Genomic DNA, 17,915 nt, shown 5'->3' with positions numbered 1-17,915 from the left:
AAACAGGCTCCAGGCTCTGAGCTGTCAGCACAGAGCCCGACGCAGGGCTCGAACTCACGGACCGCGAGATCGTGACCTGAGCCGAAGTCGGCCGCTCAACCGACTGAGCCACCCAGGCTCTTTTTTATTTTTTTAAATTTACATCCAAATTAGTTAGCATAGAGTGCAACAATGATTTCAGGAGTACATTCCTTAGTGCCCCTTCCCCATTTAGCCCATCCCCCCTCCCACACTCCCTCCAGTAACCCTCTGTTTGTTCTCCATATTTATGAGTCTCTTCTGTTTTATCCCCCTCGCTGTTTTTATATTATTTTTGTTTCCCTTCCCTTATGTTCATCTGTTTTGTCTCTTAAAGTCCTCATATGAGTGAAGTCATATGATTTTTGTCTTTCTCTGACTGACTAATTTCACTTAGTATAATACCCTCTGGTTCCATCCACGTAGTTGCAACTGGCAAGATTTCATTCTTTTTGATTGCCGAGTAATACTCCATTGTATATGTATATATATATATATATATACACACACCACATCTTCTTTATCCATTCGTCCATCGATGGACATTTGGGCTGTTTCCCTACTTTGGCTATTGTCAATAGTGCTGCTATAAACATGGGGGTGCAACGTGTCCCTTCGAAACAGCGCACCTGTATCCCTTGGATAAATACCTACTAGTGCAATTGCTGGGTCCTAGGGTAGTTCTATTTTTAGTTTTTTGAGGAACCTCCATACTGTTTTCCAGAGTGGCTGCACCAGCTTGCATTCCCATTTTGTCAATTTAGTTTTAATTATTTTACTAGAATTATGTGAACTTTTGCTTTCTTTAAATGAATCTGGAAAAGTTCCTCCTAAATCCACTTTTCCAGTTATGCTCTTTTCTCAACTTCCCTTCATATATACTGTATATATTTTTAAATGTTTATTTATTTTGAGAGCGAGAGATTATGCAAGCATGAGCAGGGGAGGAGCAGACAAAGGGGGACAGAGAAAATTGTAAGCAGGCTCTGCACTGTCAGCACAGCCTGACGTGGGGCTCGATCCCACAAACCGTGAGATCATGACCTGAGCCAAAATCAAGACTCAGACACTTAACAGACTGAGCCACTCAGCCACCCCCCCTTTATATATGTTGAAAAATAATTATCTTCCTTGTAATTTCAGGTAGCAGGAAATCTTTTTTGTCTTGCATACCATGAAATTGGGTTATTTTGTATCTAAATGGGACTATAAACCTTGAGTCTGACAGGTTTCTAGGATGGTATTATGAATATTCAGGAGGTACTTTGGGTGGGTTCTGTAGGCAGAAATACATTTCTTAGACTTAAAAAATTTTAAAGGCCCTCTTGGGAGCTTCTTGATCTAGAGCTAGTCTCGATGTTCTAAACAAACAATTACAAACAACCCTCTGAATATCCTGGACTTCTGCCTCAGGGATAATTTAGTGAGAGAAGAAACTGAACTTTCTGGAATTTCTTTTTTCTCCTCCCCTTACCTTAGTGTTTTCACTTGAGAGTTCTAAGTTTATCTTTGGGATTTTTGTTTTTGTTTTCTAAATCTTTCTGTTGACCCCAAGATTTTATGGAAAGGAGTATTTATGATGTTAAACAGCCATTTAGAAATGTTTGAAACAATATGTAATAAAATCTCCTGTCTTACTAAAAGCAAAATAACCTACTGGGAAAAATCCTACATTGCAATCTTCGCATCAGAAATTCTAATGTCATCAACGTCAAAAGTACCCATTGTCGGGGCGCCCGGGTGGCTCAGTCGGTTAAGGGTCCGACTTCAGCTCGGGTCATGATCTCGCGGTCCGTGAGTTCGAGGCCCGTGTTGGGCTCTGTGCTGACAGCTCGGAGCCTAGAGCTTGTTTCGGATTCTGTGTCTCCCTCTCTCTCTGCCCCTCCCCCGTTCATGCTCTGTCTCTCTCTGTCTCAAAAATAAATAAACATTAAAAGAAAATTAAAAAAAAAAAAGTACCCATTGTCAACTTTCTTCTAACTCTCCTGTTAACTTGCCTCATGACTGTTCTCATCTAGAAAATAGATGAAATGACCTCTGAAACCCCTTTAAATTCAAATTCAAGATATAGCATTTCTTATTTTTATTTTCTTAAAAAAAATACGTGCTTGTTTGGAAGACTCACTGCTCGGAAAGACTTCATTAGTGTTTGCCATTGTACACTATTCGGGAAACCTATGTTGTTTATCAGAAGATTGACATTTCGTGTTTGAATTGTCCTTGTTACAGGATTGGATGGAACGTTGGGTTGATGATGCATTCTGGAGCTTCCTTTTTTCGCTTATCCTTATTGTGATAATGTTTTTGTGGAGACCATCAGCAAACAACCAGAGGTACCTAACGTAGGAAAATTCAAGTTTGGCAAGCATTTGTGGGTAACTGCTACTGTGTTCAAATAGAAACACATTTATATAGAAACTGGAGAGGTAGCCCTTGCTTTTAAAGGAGAATACAGTCAAGTAGGGAGACAGACGTAATGCAAGAAAGTGAAATAAGAGATGTATAAACTAGAAGTCCAGGGGTAAGACTGAAGATGGATGGGGAAAACTCCATGAAAAGGCAGCACTTATGTTACGCCTTAAGGAAAGGAGCAGAACAGTGAAAGACTGAGCCGGGAAAGAATGTACATTTTCTGAGGTAGTGGAGACAAACATGGTGTACTTTGGAGGTCACTGAGGCATGCGTTTTGGTGAATACAACTTACACTGGAAGGGAATAAAGCTGGAAAGGAAGGATGGGACCAAAATCATAAGGAGCTTAAATGGTAAGTTCAGGTTGCACCGTTGACTGCGTGTGATGGGAAGCCCCCCCTTCCCTTGCCCCCTCCTCTTCCCCAGGGAAAGTACTATGAGGTTTTTTGTATGCCCTTCCAGGGAAAAATGAAAAAGTATATTAACCATGTGTGTGTTTCTTCCTCTGTTTTTAAAAGCGTACGATAATAATTATACATAGGTACTTCTATACATGTATTCACTGTTCTGCACCTTCTTGTCTGAGATCTATCTTTCCATATCAACCTGTATAGGTCTACCACATTTTTTTTTTTTTTAAGTAGGCTCCATGCCCAGTGTGGCTTGAACTCACGACCCTGGATCGAAAGTCACATGCTCTACTGACTGAGCCAGCGAGGCACCCCAAGATCTACCACATTATTTTTAATGACTCTGTGGCATTTCATAATATGAATGTAGCATAATTTATGGAAGCAGTCCCTAATTTTTAGGCTCTTTGTTTCTAGGATTATTGTTATTATCACCAATGCTTTCTGAATGCTGTTGGACCTAGTAAATGTGGCTCAGTCAGTATGCTTTGTTTTCACCAGTCAGATTAGCAGTTTATCTTTTGTTAGGGGAGGAATTACCACGTAGTGGGCAAGGAGGGTAACCTGACATGGAAAAAATGTACAGAAAATTCCCTTCCCCGAACATTGTATGTTGCAGAACTGCTTTCCAGCAAGATCTTATCCAGTTATGCTTTTGTCAGCAGGGTTTGGGTGCTCCAGTTTCACTGTTTCATTGGTAGTAATCTTTCCTAATTTGAGAGTAAAATAATTAAATTTTTGTTTTGTGAATTTATGAGAAATTGTAAAAATGTAGATATCTTTGTATGCAATGACACTGTTAGCTATAAACTGAAAACTGAACAGATTTAAATGCACTGATAACACTATTCCTTCTTGGTTTGGGTATAGATATGCCTTCATGCCATTAATAGATGATTCTGATGACGAAATTGAAGAATTCATGGTAACATCTGAGAATTTAAGTGAGTGATATGTTTTCTTATTAAATGACCATTGTATTGTACCTTTTACCTGTGAGGCGAAATCACATACACTGTTTTCTATTAAAATAATTTTCAAACTATATCTGCAAAAACCTCTATTATGGTAGATAATCACAAAAGAAAAGTCAGTAATGAAAATGAATTTTTCTTTTTTTTTTTTAATTTTTTTAATGTTTATTTATTTTTAAGAGACAGAGCATGAGCGGGGTAGGGGCAAAGAGAGAGGGAGACACAGAATCTGAAGCAGGCTCCAGGCTCTGAGCTGTCGGCACAGAGCCCAATTCGGGGCTCAAACCCACGAACCACAAGGTAATGACCTGAGCCGAGGTCAGACGCTTAACCGACTGAGCCACCAAGGCACCCCAGTAGTGAAATTTTCAAGATTGTTAGTGCAGTGTGAGCTTTTGATACTTATTTGCTCTTAAGGCCTTAAGTATTAAAGTAAGTAAACTTTTTCACACTAATAATTTAGTTTATATTGTGCTTAGCTCCTAATAATCTTCTTAATGATAATTGCTGAATTTCCTTCAATCACCTCTTCTTGCTCTTGAGAAATATACAGATCTGTTAATTCCTGGCCATGCCCAAAGCATTCCTAGTTATAGTTTTAGTGCTACTTTCATCTTTCAATTAATTTCTCCAGAGCATCTTATCATTTTATTAATTTTACCATAATACTTTAATCATTTGTTGAGGCAACATCAGCACAGAATTCAGTTGCTGAGAATAAGTATAGAGATGTAACGTTTACGAGTTAACAGCTCTCAATATTAAGAAGCAGTCAGTTCCACAGATTGATCAATAGAATCTGTACAATCCCAATCATAATTCTAACTGACCTAAAAAAAAAAGAAAATACAAATGGTTAAAATGATTTTATAATGTATATGGAAAAAGCATAGGACCTAGAAGAGTCAAAACATTCTTGTAGTTAAACATGGACAAATCTGGAAAACATTATGCTAAGTGAAAGAAGCCAGTCATAAACATCACAAATTTTATGATTCCATTTATATGAAAAATCTACAAGGGGCTCCTGGGTGGCTCAGTCGGTTAAGCGTCTGACTGCGGCTCAGGTCATGATCTCACAGCTTGTGAGTTCGAGCCCTGTGTCGGGCTCTGTGCTGACAGCTCAGAGCCTGGAGCCTGCTTCGGATTCTGTGTCTCCCTCTCTCTCTGCCCCTAACCCACTTGCACTCTGTCTCTCTCTCTCTCAAAAATAAACAAACATTAAAAAAAAATTATGGGTGGGAATGAGTATTGAGGAGAGCACCTTTTGGGATGAGCACTGGGTGTTGTATGGAAACCAATTTGACAATAAACTTCATATATTTAAATAAATAAATAAATAAATAAATAAATTTTAAAAATAAATTTAAAAAAAATCTGATGTTCAAATCCCAGGTTCTTTGATTTTGAATTTTTTTCTCTCCCTCTCTCTCTCAAAATAAATAAATAAACTTAAAATAAATTTTAAAAAATTTATATGAAAAATCCACAAAAAGTAAGTCCATAGAGACAGAAAATATATTGGTGATTGCCAGGGGTTGGTGGAAGGCATCAGTAGGGAGTGACTACTGATGGGTATGGGGTTTCTTTTTAGGGTGATGAAAATTTGAAATTAGTGGTGATGGTTGTACAGTTCCGTGGCTATACTGGAATTCACTGAGCTGTACGCTTCAAAGTGGTGCATTTTATAGTGTGGGAATTATATCTCAATAAAATAAAATTAATGGGCTTACACTAATTTCAAGACATAAAAATTTCATGGGGTGCCTGAGTGGTTTAGTCGGGTAAGCCTCCAACTCTTGATCTCACCTCAGGTCATAATCTCACGGTTCCTGAGTTCGAGCCCCACATTGGGCTCCCTGCTGTCAGTGCAGAGCCCACTTTGGATCCTCTGTCCCCCTCTCTCTGCCCCTCCCCTATTCACACACACATGTGTGCGCTCTCTCTCTCTCTCTCCAAATAAATAAGTAAACATTAAAAAAAAAAATTAGTTCTTAAAAAGTTAAAAATATACCTGCTGTCCAACCCAGCCATTCCACACCAAGGTATTTACCCAGAAGAAATGATAGAAATGAAAGCAGATGTTCACAAAAAGACACTAATGTACATTATTATTTTCAGCAACTTTATTTTTTTTAAGTTTATTTATTTATTTGGAGAGAGAGAGAGTGTGTGAGCAGGGGAGGGGCAGAGAGAGAGAGAGAATCCCAAGCAGGCTCCACACTGTCAGTGCAGAGCCCAATGTCGGGCTCAAACTCACAAACCGTTAGATCATGACTTGAGCCAAAACCAAGAATCAGACATTTTACTGAGCCACCCAAGCACCCCAGCGGCTTTATTCTTAATAGTTTAAAACTGGATGTAACCTAAAGCCCATCAACAGATGAACAAAGTATTTGTGGTATACCCACACAGCCAACTACTGTTCAGTAATCAAAAGTAACCAACACTCTACAACATAAATAAATTTCAAAACCTTTATGTTGAGTGAAAGTAATCAAATCCAAAAGATGATAGATTCCATGGATTATGGTTCTATATATGAAGTTCTAGAACAGGCAGTACTAAGCTATGGTGATTATGTCAGTCAGAACAATGATTGCTTCTGGTGGGAGTAGGATTGACCAGAAAGGGATTTAAAGAACCTTCTGTGATGATGGAAATGTTAAGTGTCTCGATTTAGACTATACACTTAAAACTTGTGTATTATATAGGGGTACCTGGGTGGCTCAGTTGGTTAAGTGTCCGACTTCAGCTCGGGTCATGATCTTGTGGTCCATTGGTTCAAGCCCCGCGTTGGGCTCTGTGCTGACAGCTCAGAGGCTGGAGCCTGCTTTGGATTCTGTGTCTCCCTCTCTCTCTCTGCCCCTCCCCTGCTCACACCCTCAAAAATAAATAAACATTAAATTTGTGTATTATATATATTGTACTTAAGTTTTAAAAATCAGTGTTTGCCCTTTTAAAAGAATAGATCTCAAATGTTAGGATTTTAAATGCCCCATGGAAATATTTTTTGATCAAGGTACCTCATTTTCACTCATTATATCAACTTAATATATCATATATGTCATAATATATCAATTGTCCATGTCTATGGAGAAGCACTATTTGCAAATTATTATAATAACAATAGTACAATATTGTAATTATACAATATTACAAAGTGAATACTTATGGGACATAGATTAAGTGTCAGGCACCTTATATATGCTAACTTGTTTAATGCTCGTGAGAACCCTAGGAAGTAGCTATCAGTATTATCCCATTGTGTTGCTGGGGACACTGAGTTGCAGAAAGGCGATTGCTTTGCCCAGGGTTGTCCAGGGAGAGCCAGAATCCTGGGTGAGGCAGTCTGGTTCCAGGACTCATGCTCTCAACCTCTGCTGTGCTGAAACTGCTCACAGAAAGGAGAGCCTTGGTCCAATAGGAAAGGAGAAAACCCTTCTCTTTCCTATTTTATACCATAGGCACATTCCAAAATGTATGTGTCAGCGAGGAAAAGGCATAGACAAAGATGTGATTTATTCCTAAATATGATACTGCAAATCATAGATTTTTAAATCCATAAACTTTAAAATATATTGAAACTAAGGAAATACGTGTATATGTTTGTATGTTTGCTTGTTTGTTTAAACTCCTCTAAAATGGGAATTCAAACTAGCATCTTAAAAACCTGGTTGTTACTGCAAACATTTGAGAAATCTATTGATTTTTGCCATCCCTCCTACATTTCCAAGTGGTATGTTAAAGCCAGCCCCCTGCCCGAAGCTTCCACTGTTACCTCTCCTTTAAGGAACGCCTGGGTGGCTTAGTTGGTTAAGCGTCCAACTTTGGCTCGGGTCGTAATCTCATGGCTTGTGAGTTTGAGCCCCATGTTGGGCTCTGTGCTGACTGCTTGGAGCCTAGAGCCTGCTATGGATTCTGTGTCTCCCTCTCTCTCTGCCCCTTCCTGCTCACACTCTGTCTCTGTCTCTGTCTCTCTCTCTCTCTCTCTCAAAAATAAACATTAAAAAAATAAGAATAAATATATATAGTAAATATATAATTAATATTTATAAATCTATATAGATATATATGTGTAGATATAAATCTTTGTTGAGTTATTAAACATGAAGGAAAATAATATTTTATAATTTTAGATATTTATCTCTATCATGTTTCTCGTAGCTGAAGGAATAAAATTAAGAGTCTCAAAAACGGTTTCCAATGGAACAGCTAAACCTGCTACTTCTGATAATTTTGTGAGTATAGTATATATTTAATAGAGTTTGTGTCACATTCATTGACCGTCAGGAAAACATTTTCTACCTTAGTATGAAAGCTTTTTGTATGAAAATCAGTTTTACCAATTAGTGATAGTAGTTAAGTCTGATGATTGTAACTACTGTAGATCTTTGCTTCTCAAATGCTGTTCTTGGACCAGAAGCATGAGCGTCACCTGGGAACTTGCTAGAAATGTAGTCTCGGGCCCACCTCAGACCTACTGAATCTGAATCTACTTTTTAACAGGATCCCATAGATGACTCATATGTACATTAAAGATCGAGAAGCTTTGTTATAGTAGAAGCTTGTTAATTGTTCAGCATTTTGAAGTGATTTTTGAAGCCATTTCAGATAACATTTGGTATCTATTAGGAAAGGATTTTATGTGTTGCCTGTATAGTTGACAAAATTAGCATTTTTTATATAAAGCTGGAAGCTTGAATAAAATGGTTAAATAGAGGGTAGAGATGAGTTTTTAAATATTTTATGCATATTAAGCAAAGTGGAAATGCCTCTCACAGTTTTCTATTCTGCTTTCTTATAATTGTATATGTTGTGATTAATAGAATATAAAAATTTATGTGTGCTTGTAAGTTCTGACAGAACAGATGATATATGAGAATAGGTTAGGTTAATCTGTTCAGTAAATCTTTTCATTTTTTTGTTAATCAATAATTCTGTAAAATGTGTTCTTTGAGTAGTTTTATGGTGATTTAAACTTTAGAAAAATTACAACAGTTTTAATTATCTGGTGTTAGAGCTATTAAACTTCAAATTTTTAAAGATATTTTCCTTTTATTTTAGGGATATACAGTATATCCCACTTTATTTTAAAACTCAGTGCTTACCAAAACATCAAAGGAATACTTTTTCATTTCCCAAAATTAAGTGCAGTCAGCTCTTGATCAGAAGCCTTATCTCATGAGAATTGGGGTTCCTGTTAATACTGGCTCAGCTGCTTTGTCTGTCTAGGTGAGCAAGATGTAACTGACACTTGAGTATTCCATGTAGCCGGGTAGATCACAAAGAAACATTTTTATTTATTTTATAGTATAAATCAAAATATTCAGTATACCTTTTATTTTTCTTTGTCCCAATGAGATAACTATAAGCAAGCATCTATTAAAAAACAGATTCCCGGGGCGCCTGGGTGGCGCAGTCGGTTAAGCGTCTGACTTCAGCCAGGTCACAATCTCGCAGTCCGTGAGTTCGAGCCCCGAGTCAGGCTCTGGGCTGATGGCTCGGAGCCTGGAGCCTGTTTCCGATTCTGTGTCTCCCTCTCTCTCTGCCCCTCCCCCATTCATGCTCTGTCTCTCTCTGTCCCAAAAATAAATAAACGTTGAAAAAAAAAATTAAAAAAAAAACCAAAACAGATTCCCCAACTGACCTGTTTTCCTTCTCTTGTCTCCTGCAGAGAGATGAGTGTAAATACAAGCATAGAAATAAATAGGCTTTTGTAAAATTAGAGTATTTGCACTGTCATCTTTTTCGGTTGAAAAATTATAAACTCATGATATAAAAACTTGAACAAATTAGGAGACAGGCATAATGACTGCTGGGAGCAAAAAACCAATACAAATCAATATTCTTGCTATTTTCTCATTAATCGACTCTGTGTTTCTACTGTTTTTTCAGGGTAAAAAAAAAACACCAAAATCAACACCTGTGCATCTAATGTAAAGAAAACCAAGAAGTAAAAAATTCTGAAATCCAAGTTTTTGTTTGTTTGCCTGTTTAAGAGCATACTGGCATAATTTCTGTGTGGCAAAAGTGCCAAGTTCTTAGGATATGTAGAAATGAAAAGAATCATGCATTTGAATTTAAATGCTTACATTTTATATACATTATATTTTACAATTCTTTCAGGTCATACTAAGCAAATGCTGATATATAAATATTTATTTCTACAGGATGAAGATTTGAAGTGGGTGGAAGAAAATATTCCCTCTTCATTCACAGATGTGTAAATATCTTTTGTTAAAGTTTGAGTCTAAAATTTAGTATATCGTATAAAGAGATAACTTTCATGTTCCGTCATGTGCTTTTCGAACCTCGTACCTCCATATGTTTTGATAGGCCCCCATCACTAGTGAATGACTAATATCATGTCAGACTACAAGGAGAACACAGCCCTGCCTTGGTCTTTCCTTCTTCATTTTTCACTGTACAACAACCACGTGAATGCTTGTGGCCTATAACCAACTCCAGCCCTTTCTGATCTAAGTTTTTCAGGATTAGAATCACTTTATCTTGTTTCAACTTTCTATTATAAAAAAGTTGAAACATATGTAAAACTTTTTTTTTTTTTAAACACATGGAACCCCAATACCATGTATGGTGGGGAAGCTTTTGGAGGAAAAACATGAGCTTCGGCAAAGTATAGACCAAGCCCCTCGGGAACTTTGAGCTAATCAGGATCAATGTTCTGTTTGACGCAATGTTCTGTTTGATAAGGTGAAGCAAGAACTCCACGTAGCTGTTTCCACAACAGAAACCAGCAGGATAGGCAGAGAGGATAACATTTTCATATACTGTTCTTTCCTTTCCCTGCTCCCATTTACTTCCATGTAGACAGTTTCTGTTTAGTATGAAATTCTGCTTGCCTATCTTAGGACAATTTGAACAGATTATCACTTTTCCTTATCTCTGATCAGCCATAAAGGACAGCTTAGTGGAGTTCACCTCCCTCTTGAATGCACTGAATACATCTTACCAAGTTTTCAACAATCATTAACCTCACGGAGGAAGCATTTTTGAAATTGCTAGTGTTTACCTCCAAACAGTGCTGAGCATCCAACCACTGTCTTCTGGGTCTCTCAGGTTCTGGTTCAAGTTTCCCCGAAAGCAGTCCTCTCCCCTGGATTTTCCTTGATAGTAGTATTCCAGACAGTCTAACGTGGCCCCTTTCTCACACCTAGTTAGTCTCTTGCTTCTCTTTCTTCTGCCTTCACCGTAGACTGCTCTGTAAGTGGCGTTCTCTGGAGTCTCACAGGGAGGGGACTTGCATGTGGTAGCTCTGGCGTATAGACTTTCCCTTCAGGCTCGCTCTCTGTCTGTGAGGGAGATCTACCACACGGTGGGGCTCTACTCTCGGCTTTTCTTTTTTATCTGTGTTTTCTTTCCCAAGCAAAGGCTGTATTGTAGAACTCTCTCTAGCACCCCCCACCCCCAGTAGACACCCCATCAGTGGTAATGATGGTATGGGAATTAAGCAAGTACTTGATTCCATAAATACCTTTCCTAATATGTTTCCGTATCCCTCTATTTAAAAAAATTTTTTAGGGGCGCCTGGGTGGCGCAGTCGGTTAAGCGTCCGACTTCAGCCAGGTCACGATCTCGCGGTCCGTGAGTTCGAGCCCCGCGTCGGGCTCTGGGCTGATGGCTCAGAGCCTGGAGCCTGTTTCCGATTCTGTGTCTCCCTCTCTCTCTGCCCCTCCCCCGTTCATGCTCTGTCTCTCTCTGTCCCAAAAAAATAAATAAACGTTGAAAAAAAAAATTTTTTTTTTTAATTTTTTTAATCTTTATTTTTGAGAGAGAGACAGACAAGAATGAGAGCAGGGGAGGAACAGAGAAAGACAGAGACACAGACTCTGAAACAGGTTCCAGGCTCTGAGCTGTCAGCATAGAGCCTGACACAGTGCTTGAACTCAAGATCTGTGAGTTCATGACCTGAGCCAAAGTTGGATGCTTAACCGACTGATCCACATAGGTGCCCCTCTCTTTATTTTATTCATTTATTTAGTTAGTTAGTTAGTTAGTTAGGTTTTTTTAATTTAATTTTTAATTTTTTTTAATTTACGTCCAAATTAGTTAGCATATAGTACAACAGTGATTTCAGGAGTAGATTCCTCAGTGCCCCTTACCCATTTAGCCCATCCTCCCTCCCACAACCCCTCCAGTAAGCCTCTGTTTGTTCTCTGTATTTATGAGTCTCTTCTGTCTTGTCCCCTTCCTGTTTTTATATTATTTTTGTTTCCCATCCCTTATGTTCATCTGTTTTGTATCTTAAAGTCCTCTTAGGAGTGAAGTCGTATGATTTTTGTCTTTCTCTGACTGACTAATTTCACTTAGCATAATACCCTCCAGTTCCAGCCATGTAGTTGTAAATGGCAAAGTTTCATTCTTTTTGACTTCTGAGTAATACTCTATTGTGTGTGTGTGTGTGTGTGTGTGTGTGTGTGTGTGTGTGTGTGTATATATATATATATGTATATATATATATATACCACATCTTCTTTATGCATTCATCTGTCGATGGACATTTGGGCTCTTTCCGTACTTTGGCTATTGTTGATAGTGCTGCCATAAACATGGGGGTGCATGTGTCCCTTCGAAACAGCACACCTGTATCCCATGGATAAATGGCTAGTAGTGCAATTGCTGGGTCATAGGGTTCTGTTTATTTGAATATACTGTATATATTTAAGGTGTACATGACCATGTATACATATGGACACTGAAATGATTACTATAGTCAAGCTTATTCATCCCTCTTAAGTTCTCACAGGACAGAGCCTGATGCGGGGCTTGAACTCACGAACTGTGAGATCATGACCTAAGCAAAGTCAGATGCTTAATCGACTGAGCCACCCAGGTGACCCTTAACTGAAATTTTTTGAAGTATAGCACACATTCTGGAAAGTACAGAATCCTAAGCTCAATAAATTTGCAATATGAACACACTCATGTAACTAGTACCCAGATAAAAAAATAAATAAAACATCACTAGTGTCCTAAAAACCCCTTTATTTTCCTCCTAAATCACAATTCCACTTTTTGAAGGGTGCTACTGTCCTGATGTCTGTAACTGTCAATTATTTGTGTCAGATTTAAAAAATTCATCCCTCAGTAATCCGTTCAGCTTCTTTGCTGTGTAGTATTCCATTGTGTGGATACACTACAGTTTACCCATTTGGTTATTTTCAGGTTGGGGGCTATTAAGAACAGTATGAAAATTCCTCTTTGTGTGCGTTGGTGAGCTTCGGTGTTTACTTCTGTCAGCTGTGTCCATCCAGGAATGAGAATTTACAGACCACAGGGATATGCCTGTACCCAGCCTTCATACATACACTAGCCTGTTAATAACATTGTTACCTGTTTTTGTTTCAGAGCTCTTCCAGTGTTAGTGGATTCAGATGAGGTAAAATACATTTTTTGCTTATTTTCTTGGTGCTGTTATTTTCACAAAGTAGCAATATATTTCAGAAAGAAATTCTGAAAGTTACTTTGTAAAACAATTACAAATCGAGCAGCCTGGAAGACTGCACTGATTTGTCAATGAAACCTAAAGGAGCTAGATCCTCATTTAAAACAGGAGCAAGATAAGTGCTTGTTGGTATAAAGGGAGGGAGAATTGTTTCATGAGATTTTGAGTCTGTGATTTTCTAACATCTTCTGCGTGGGTAAAGAGTTTAGAATACTTTAAGGTGGCAGTTTGTCTAAATTAATTTCTTCTACTTGGGATATTTTGCTAAGGTATTAGGGTTTCTACTCATTCTCATTTACTAAGCAGGAAATTTGAATCGAGGTTGTGGATTTGGGAAGGTTTGGAGGAGAAAATTGAGTTCTAAATCGTCTGGACATTGAAGGGTGGCCCAAAACAGGAAGAAGTCTGAGTAGTAGGAATTAGAGGATGGATATTGGGAACTCTAACTTATGGGCAGGCACAGTAAGGGAGGAAGTTAGTGGTAACTGAGGCGTAATTCAGGTGGTGGCTATAGAGCAGGAGAGCAGCTGCTGCTCTGTTCACTGAAGGGAAATGACTTTGGCCGTGGCACATTGATCTGGCAGTAGCGGGAAGTTTTGAGGGGGCTGCCGTAGACATGCACCTGGCTACAAAGCAATTGAACTTCAGGATTTAGAATTCTACAGAAAGAGACATGATGGAGAATTACTTTGTAAAGGGCACTTAGAGTAATCATTTGGTGAATAGTTGTATAATTTCAAAATACATGAACTGTGTAAAGCGAGGCAAATCCATCCGTGGATGAACCATGCCTGAGAAAAACACGTGAGCCCCATCTCTGCCTCTCACTGGTAACTCTGAAATTGAAACATTTTCCAGCTGGCAGGATGTTAAAGTTTTCCGAACTTGTCAACAGATATTGGCCACACATCACTAGAAGTGTAGATTATCCAGTGTTTATTTTCTGAATCTACTGTTTCTATGTATATCGTGAAATATACGCAGTTCCCCACAAAATTGTGACTGTGAAAGATTAGAGAATTTTGTTATGTTCTGGAAGTAGCATCAACATTTGGAAGTATGTCATCTTTTTTTTTTTTTTTTTAAAGGAAATCATGACCAGATCTGAAATGGCAGAAAAAATGTTCTCTTCAGAAAAGATAATGTGATTGGAACCCATATAAATGAAACCCAGTTAACGGTGAAGGACTTCCTCAAGACTGAAAGAGAGCTTTGTTTTGATCTAGTGCAACAAGTTTTTATTGCATTATCTTGGAAATCTATGTATTAAAATTAAGAATTCAGGTGGTAGGAGGGTTCTCCACCCCTTTTAAGCTACTTTAAATGTCAGCTTAATGTCCACCAAATTGCCTGGATTTGGAAATAATCTAAGAGAAGTATTATGATAAAGAAATATGCCCGAATGCTCTTAGCTAAAAGGAGGCAGGGATGTGGATATGGGCTTTCTCTTTTCTCTGGAAAATATGACAATTCCAGATTTAAAAATATTTTTTACGTGAACACTTCTATTCTTCCACTCACTAACCTTTGAGGTAGAGGATGTGATTCTTCTGAAGTGTGGTAAAGCAGCATCTCCATCTCTTAGGTTTCTAGTTACTAGATGCAATAATAATATTCTTTGACTTTTATATGGAAGTGATTTGATATCAAGTAAAACTTGATTAACCGTAGAACATAAGCATGGTTATAGGGTTAGTTTTGGGGGGTGTGTGTGTGTGTGTGTCTGTGTGTGTACACACATATGGGTCTGCACAAGGTCCTTGTTTGTAAATATCACCATGCACATCAAATCACAGAGGTAGGTCCTCTCTAAGCTCAGGGGAACAGAAGTACACAGGAATAAGGTCTTGAAGGTCACTTCCAAGGATTTGCCCTCCCACTATCCCCTCATTCAGGCCACGTGTTCACGTGCTGCTGCTGAATCTGTGTGGGGCAGGTGGTAATCACGTGGCCAGATGGGGAGCACTTTCTCCCCGGCAAGCTGGCAGATTCGTTACCAGTGAGCCTTATAGACCCTAGAACATCCTTTACATAATCTTGGTTTATTTGATTTTATAATAAAACATGTATTTGTCTGTACAGTACATCACTATTAATCTTGTAATTAATTTCTTGACCTTCGACCATGTTTTATACATCATTTTGTTACATATTATATATGTAATGTATGATTTGAAATTTTTTAATATTTTTTTTTAATGCAGAACATTCTAAACTTGAAAGGTAGTTGAATGTAATATGATGGAAATGTGAATGTTTTGCTGCTTTCATGACCAAAGATACAGGGCTCGTGGACATGTAGGATAGGAATTAAAGTTAGAATTTTGCATATCTTTCTTTGAAGGAGTTCTAACACCTTGGGAATTGAGAATGGCTTCAGAAGAGTTTGAGAAGCACTTAAAGTCTTAACCAGTACAAACACTTAAATATGACCTTTATTATTTTTTTCATTATGAAGCCACAAAATTGTCCTTTCAAAAGCCTACTTTTTCAATTTACTTCTCATTTATTCATTTCATAGGGATTAGTAAGAAAGATCGCTAGTAGTAATATCTATTGAAAGATACTTTCAGATTTATTTTCCATAGGGAACACTGAACAGTTTGGGACATGCTTCCTAGGAAAAGAGTGGCTAACAGTGTGAGTTCCATTCCTTTTTTCTGTTTTTGACACGATAAAGGGCCCCTACCTACTACATTTCCCAGCATTTGTGTCCATTCTGGTTTTGCTGTGTTTTACCCGGGCCCAGTTGTTGCAGGGCTGTGGCGACCCTGCCTTCTAGGTCCTGCTTTTATCTACCACTCCCATTGTTAGAGGCAGACCCCCAACTCCTCAGATAGCTCCAGATGAATTTTGAAATGCAGAGTCCTGGGCTTCCAGCCAGTAGGAGCTACAAATGTAGCGGAGCAGGAGTGGGGCATCGATGTGAAGTGTGTTAATAAGGGAGACTGCCTCTGGCATAACCTCAGTAGTGCGTACGAAAACACTGCTTTCAGCTATAGGCTGAAATGCAAACTTTTTTCATCTTCTAGAGAAAGCAGGATTCCCTCCTGACAACCTTATCAGACATGTTTTTCAAAGGGCATATTCTCTGTCACTTTCAGTGACAATTGTGGCACCAGTTGGTGTTTATAATGACCTGAATTGAGTATTCCTACGGAGGGCCCTCTTAGCCCCCCCAACCCCCGTAAACAGAAGGGGGTGTCCTCAGGCTACAGCTGTGGTTCGAACGAAGGGCACTGGGGAGAAGTTATAACCAGGGCCATCGTACAGCTCGTCACCCCACTTCTGCAACAAGTGGTCAGGAACTGGTCCTCAAAGCTTTTGAGGCTATCAGACCAGTTTATTCTTGGGGAGCCAACCAGATGAAAGGATCTGAGGGTGATTCCAGTTTTATGTGTTCCTAGACAAAATGCTTACATGTTCTAATGCAACTCATGTTAGATTTATACAATGTGTGAAATCTGCGTCAAAGGGAATTTTCATGATTTGAGTTAGATTAGGATTTAATTATCTGCTTTAAAGGACAGTATATTTATTTCAGAAATAAGGAAAAATAAATGAATGTATGAATTTTTTAAGCCTGAGAGATGATGTTCCCTTACTTTTCCTGTAAAGAAAATAATTTTTAAATCTTTCGTATCCTATAGAGAAAACCAACTTTTCCTCTGTGATACAGTACATTATGTTTGCACTACCATAATGTCAGGACTGAGAGTATGAAAAATGTACACATAAGACTGATTTTTGTATCTTTTTTTAAAAGGGGGTTTCAGGTGCCCAACTGGCTCAGTCAGTAAACATGCGGCTCTTTATCTTGGGGTCGTGAGTTCGAGCCCCACGATGGGGGCAGAGTTTCTTTTAAAAATAAATAAAAGGGGTTTGAGTCTATTGCACTAAGCTTTACAAGCTATACATGACTAACTTAAAGGGGAGAACTGTTGTGCTAGATTTAAAACTCACTAGTTTTTTTGGTACTTGTGTCTCTGTAGGGTCAACAGCGTGCACCGAGCAATAGAGCACACCAAGCCTTATACTTACAAAGAGAAGTTTAACATACTAGGTAAAGTTCTAAACATATCACATGTATATAAGTGACAAAAATAGGATTTTAAGCAAATGTACAGTATATACAGAAGCTCAGTACTTCGTTAAGAAACTAGGGAAACGTGTATTTGAGGAGAAAATTTAGGGGTTTGAAAAGTTATATTTTTCTATTTAAAAGGGTTAAATTATTGTATAATTTGGAAGAAGTTGCTTTGAATGTAGGACAAAACTGTTTCAAAGATTTTTGTTTTAAAAAGTTGATGTATTTTTGTGCCTTAATATTTGTTCTGACTTTTAATAAAATGCTTTCTGAAATTCTAGATGATTGATTCTAATATCTATTACTGCCAGATTATATATATAAATCTTCAGGAAATATAGGCCCAAACAGATGGCAGGGCATAAACAAAGTCTTAAAAAAAGGAGAGACAACTAATTAACAAACATGGAAAAGCGTTCAGCCTCAGAAGTGATCAGAGAAATGCAAAGTGAAAGGGTAAATTTTTAAATTAACAAGTCTGTACTAATGTATTTATAAAACCTGTTTCAGCTTTCAAAGTCTGATGAACACACTCATTAATGATAG

The 17,915-nt window shown here is 38.1% G+C and overlaps 1 protein-coding gene across 3 annotated transcripts in view; it reads left to right on the top strand.

Moving 5' to 3' along the window:
• The window catches only part of TMEM87B (transmembrane protein 87B), a 51,166-nt gene extending 33,517 nt beyond the window's left edge, over positions 1-17,649 (top strand). For 2 of the 3 annotated variants that reach the window (XM_047852746.1, XM_047852744.1), the window contains exons 14-19: positions 2,248-2,351; positions 3,710-3,783; positions 7,981-8,054; positions 9,987-10,039; positions 13,186-13,216; positions 14,371-17,649. In XM_047852746.1, the coding sequence (XP_047708702.1) occupies positions 2,248-2,351; positions 3,710-3,783; positions 7,981-8,054; positions 9,987-10,039; positions 13,186-13,216; positions 14,371-14,430 (396 nt within the window). In that variant the 3' untranslated portion in view covers positions 14,431-17,649. The remainder of the gene's footprint in view (positions 1-2,247; positions 2,352-3,709; positions 3,784-7,980; positions 8,055-9,986; positions 10,040-13,185; positions 13,217-14,370) is intronic. The other variant, XM_047852745.1, reaches the window with a different exon arrangement.
• Positions 17,650-17,915: the final 266 nt, after the last annotated feature.

The sequence above is a fragment of the Prionailurus viverrinus genome, chromosome A3 (genome assembly GCF_022837055.1).
Source record: "Prionailurus viverrinus isolate Anna chromosome A3, UM_Priviv_1.0, whole genome shotgun sequence".
NCBI lineage: Eukaryota > Metazoa > Chordata > Mammalia > Carnivora > Felidae > Prionailurus > Prionailurus viverrinus.
Note: the sequence above shows the minus strand (reverse complement) of the source record. Positions and strands in the feature narration are given on the sequence as shown.